The following is a 5,315-nucleotide window of genomic DNA, read 5'->3' on the forward strand; positions in this document are numbered from 1 at the left end:
GTAGTTTCATGTTATTTACTATTTATTTACTTCATCAACATGACAAGTGTTTTTGTTTCCAGAACATGCCTGTACAGAGTTTCGCTGTAACTTAAGAGAATTCTGTATATCGACGGATTTGGTTTGCGACAAGATTAACCATTGTGCTGACGGGTCAGATGAATCGTCCAATAACTTATGCCAAAGTAAGTATATGTAACTTAATGGCAGGATGTAGCATATTCCGATTCTTGTTCTAGTAAGCTTATTCTAGATAATTATTATTAAGCTACAATGCAATTGAATTAAACTTGTGATATATTTGCTAATGGAAATGTATCTCGCATATCTTGCTATTTTCGATTTATTGCAGCAATGGTTGATGTAAATCGACTTAATATCATATTTTTTTATAATACCAACACTGTCAAGGAGCAAGGTTGACTTGCATTCCAATATATTTATTTGTGCAATTACACACATGGACACGGTGAAATATATTTTTTTAATCTGCAACATTTGGTAGCGGAAATATTTCTATTATTGTCTCCACTGGCCCTGAATAGTTATAAAAATACAAAGCTCAGTTTTCATGGTCTGATTCATCTTTCTTCAAATATTTCTTATAAGGTGATTAAAATATATTCTAAGTTATTTAAGATCCAACATTCTCATCGACTACACTTATAAAGCACCTCTAACGGTATCTATAATACCAGAAGAACAGAAGAGGTATATTTGACTGTCCATATTCAAATAAGAAGGGATGTGAAATTGACTGGGAAAACTTATCAGCAGAATATGTTCGAAAAGTACTGGAAAATACGAGAGAGGGTTCCTGAGATCAATGGAGCTCTCATAAATAATGTACGATTTGCTGACGACGAGGTGGTGCTGATAACATGATAAATCTGATCGTTGAGCACAGCGAACAATATGGTTTTCAGACAAATGTAGCAAAGTCTAAAATTGTTGTATTCCCAAAAACACCGAGGCGCGTAGTCCTTAGAATTAAGAACGAACCCGTGGACCAGGAATTATCCTTCAAATATCTGCGAGCTCTCGTCAACGAGTCCAAGGATCTTTAAAAAATGGTGTCTAGTCTAAGACTAAATCGAACGGGCCAGGAAAATCTTTACATCCATGAAACTTTCCTCAGAAATCGAGACTTAAGCCTGCAAATCCGTATTTTGCATACTGCGCTGCTAGATATTTCCTGTCCTCTATAGTTCTGAGAACTGGACTTTCCACCAATCAATGCTTTTGAGATGTACCTGTACCGTCGAATGCTGCGTGTGTCCTGGGTAGATCTGGTAACTAATGAGGAGATACTCCCGGGTAAACTTTTCGAGAAGAGTGGAGAGTAGAATGGAGCGAGTTATCAGCAAAAATATGAAAAAAATCTTTGGTACAGATCGGAGCATCCTGAAAGATAACGATATATTTAAGAAAACAAAATGCCGTAGAGGAATCCGTGAAGAAATGAAAGAATAACGTTTGTGTAGCAACAGAGAAGAGCAAAGCTTGGAGGAAGGCATTGAAAGTATTATTATTACTGAAATAATAAAGGCGTATCTTCATTAAAGGGGCATACCGAGTTATAAAGATAAATATTTTCCAAAGTTGCAGAGCAAAGCTTAACCACACTCTTGAGGATTGTTTCTGTGTGATAATGTGTTGTGATATCGTAAACTTTTACTAATAAATATCTCTTCTGGCATCACACAGAGCAAAGCAAAGCAAAAATAATCTTGGAAACGATCTTCTACAAGTGAGATGAGACAGAGTATTTTTCTTTGCTTCAGTTTTTTAAGGTCCCTGTTTAATACATATACCTGTTTATACCATTTATAGAATCAAGTTTCTGCATCAGATAATAGGAGTACTTCCAATAGCTGTTGAATCAGGCGCCAGTTCTCACATCGGTCGAGCTATAAAGGATTTTACTTTTACTTTTTTAAAGAAGTTTAGCAGCAGCCAAATTACCTCTTCAAGTTATTCTTCATTACAATTATTTATTTTTAAGTGGTCCAGCCTTTACAAATTGATTTGTAGGCCGAGATAATTTCCCGCTAAGTCTAAATTACTATAAAAAAATAATTCATTAATTGATAAATAATAATAAATAATAATTAAAAATATTGGTTAGTCATTGTTTAACATTAAAGTCTAAGCAGTGTTTCTAATAGTCCGAAACTTTTTTTCAGACAACGATAGTGGTACCATCCTAGGCCTCGAAGTAACTTGGTTTGTGGTGGTCCTAATTAGTTCCCTTCTAGTACTACTCGTGCTTATCGTAGCTATTTCGATTTGTGTATGTAGACGAGGAAGCTGGAACAACAGCCATGGAAATTCTGTACAGCAACAAAATGCATCTTATTCTTGTAAGTATCGAGAGCTATTTTTTACATTGAATTTACAATTTAAATGGAATTTCTATATACAGGTTGATTTTTACGTAAAATTTTTCCGGTAAACTTTACGAGTATATAAAGCTCATAAAGATAAACGTTATTTTTATTAACCAACTTTCCGAAATTTGAAAATTATGCCAGTTGTAAAAATTATAGATTATGAAAGACAACTTCATTGCACAACAAAAAATAGTGCATGTTTATGAAAGTAACAAAAATTTTCGTCAAAAGTAAAGAAAGTTTCGTCAATACTCTTGTTTCCGCAAGTCCATCTTTCCGGCCCATTTGTACTCAATCGTGAGTCTAGATCGAAAGAATCTGGTGACTTACGCAAACATCCCGGAGGAAATGCAATTAGACCAACCGAGAATATTCAAAAAGACGGAGGAAATGTTGAAAAAACGTCTTATCTTAGAATATCTAACAAGAAGTACCGGTAATTTGGGGTGAAGTAGGGCTGTGGGGGCGAACTCGGACAGATCATTCATTGTTGACTCGTTATTGCCGTTTTTGGTCTCAAATAATTACGTTTTTGTCCCAAGCTACAAAAAAGCTGTCAAGCTGAAAAGCTCGAGAGTAATTTACCGGAACCAAACCAGGATTATTCTTCTTCGTACTCAGTACATGGCTGTCCACGTGTGGACGTAGGCCTCTCCAGAATTTATCATGACTCTCGATCTTGAGCTATCTGCTGCCAATTCCTTCCGGCTATCTTTCTTATATCGTCTATCACCCAACATTTCTGTAATCTGCCTAATACTCGTTTTGTTATTCTTGGTTCTTATTCTCCATCGGGAGCAATCTTGCCTTGCGACATGGTTTACCTAAGGCTATTTAAGATTGAAGATGTGTTTGGCGGTGATATGTTTGTCACCAGCAAGACCTACATATCAAAAACGTTTCGCTTCAGGCCATTAGGAACCTCCCTAGATTTCAGTCCATGGCCCAGTTTAACTTCTTCTGATTCTTCTGGAAGTTTCAGTTCTTTGATTCTCCTTGCCCGGTTTCATAATATGACCGAGGTTCACACACTCTTACTTTCACTTGTTCAAGTGCGATCATACAAGGTGATTCAAAATTTGCGTCATTCCTCTGGAGGTGTTGTCTGGGCATGTTTTGTGAATACATGCAAAACAGTTTAAATACATCATTCTCTGTCGTCTCAATTACAATATAGCAGAGTTAATAGATATTTCATAGAACGAATTTACTAATTTTAATTGAAGATGATTCTGCTATGTTAATTTTTGGTTCCAGTAGCGCACATGTACGGGTCGAATGGCCACATGGCAATAAAGCCAGGAGTCGGCAGCACCACAACGCTGACCGATGGAGGCTTACTCCATGCGACGCCGACTTCGGGAAACTCGCGCCGCCCTGCGGGCCCGCCCGGGTTCCGCATGCCGCCGGCCCGGGGCCGCCCCTACTGCCCGGCAGGGTAACCGCGACGCCCGTGGTCGCCCCTCAGAATGGTGGGAGCGACGCGCCGTCTGCGCAGCAGAAAGACGAGTGGTTCGTCTAGCAGTAGGTATGTAACGCGTTCATTATTGATGCATATGATACTGGCAATGTCGCTAATTAGCCCTGGTCTGCAACAAAATCCTTTTTCAAAAAATCATGTCATAAATATAAAAATTTTATGGCGCTCAATCTGTTCCCGAATGCCAAATTAATGTTATGAAGGCTTTCACGACCGGTTAAATCACATTTAGGAATGTTTTCCGGGCTTTGAAGCCGTGGTCTATCGGAATTTCTTCCTGACGTTTCGTCCACAACTGCGGTGGCCATTATCAAACTAAATTTATGATATTTTGGAACAACATTAATTTGCATTTAGGAATGTTTTCCGGGTTTTGAAGCCGTGGTCTATGGGAATTTCTTCCCGACGTTTCGTCCACAACTGCGGTGGACATTATCAAAGGCGATGAGGCAGCGGGCTCCCGTGCTTTCCGACTAAGACTGGTCTGGTTCAACTGCTGGATCAACCCCGTCGTATTTATGCAGCCCAGCCGTGTGTGCTCATGCGTGGAGGATGGGTGGGGGTTCAAACGCTTAGGCGCACATGCGGTTTGGCGCCAAACGCGCTTCCAATCTGGATTGAGTGCCGTAATTTCTTCTTTTCTGTTAAAGTTGTTTTGGTGTTTAAATATTTCGATGGCCTTTCTGGTGAGTCTCGGGTAGTATCTTGCAGATTGGTGCAGAATGTCCACTTCGTCGAAGCGTATTTGGTGGCCGTCTAGCGGTGCGTGCTCCGATACTGCTGATTTTTCTGTTTGTCCCAATCTGCGTAAGAGTTGGGCTTACCTCCCGTACATACATGGAGTCGCGGAGAGGATCGGCGGATGGGCGATTGCCTTTTTTGGATGTCTTGGTGACCAGAAAAACCACGGAAAGCTGGCCCACACGGGGTACAGAAAACCGACACATACCGACCGGTATCTGCACAGTGGTTGAAACCATCATCCCAGTCAGAAAAGAGGAGTCATCAAAACTCTCACCGAAAGAGCCAGAAGAATCTGCGAATCAGCCGAGTTAGAGAGAGAATTAAAACACCTGGAAAGGGCCTTTGGTTGGAATGGATACAGTAAGAAAGATTTCAATATAGCAATTCGACCAAAACGCTGAACAGTGAAGATCGCTCGGAGACAACAGAGACGCATGGCGAGCGTAAGAGTTGGGCTTGCCTTCCGTACATACATGGAGTCACGGACAAGATCGGCAAGATACTGGAGAAACACCAAGTCAAAACCATTTTTAAACCAACTCGAACCATCCAACAGACTTTGAGATCGGCCAAGGACAAACGGGATCCTTTATCAGCACCAAGAGTCTACAGAGTTCCGTGCAGCTGTGGAAGAGCATACATCGGCACCACAAAACGAAGCATAAACACTAGGATCACGGAGCACAAACGAAGTTGCA

General features: G+C 40.3%; 1 protein-coding gene across 2 annotated transcripts in view; it reads left to right on the plus strand.

Annotated features, from left to right (window-relative positions):
• The window catches only part of LOC109533303, a gene marked incomplete at its 5' end in the record, with an annotated part of 22,161 nt that overhangs the window by 9,722 nt on the left and 7,124 nt on the right, over positions 1–5,315 (plus strand). The window contains 3 exon segments of one of the 2 annotated variants that reach the window (XM_019898589.2): positions 63–185; positions 2,187–2,363; positions 3,651–3,921. In XM_019898589.2, the coding sequence (XP_019754148.1) occupies positions 63–185; positions 2,187–2,363; positions 3,651–3,835 (485 nt within the window). 2 annotated transcript variants of the gene reach the window in all.

Source organism: Dendroctonus ponderosae, unplaced genomic scaffold (genome assembly GCF_020466585.1).
Source record: "Dendroctonus ponderosae isolate FM_Combo_2020 unplaced genomic scaffold, Dpon_F_20191213v2 Dpon_F_20191213_3, whole genome shotgun sequence".
NCBI lineage: Eukaryota > Metazoa > Arthropoda > Insecta > Coleoptera > Curculionidae > Dendroctonus > Dendroctonus ponderosae.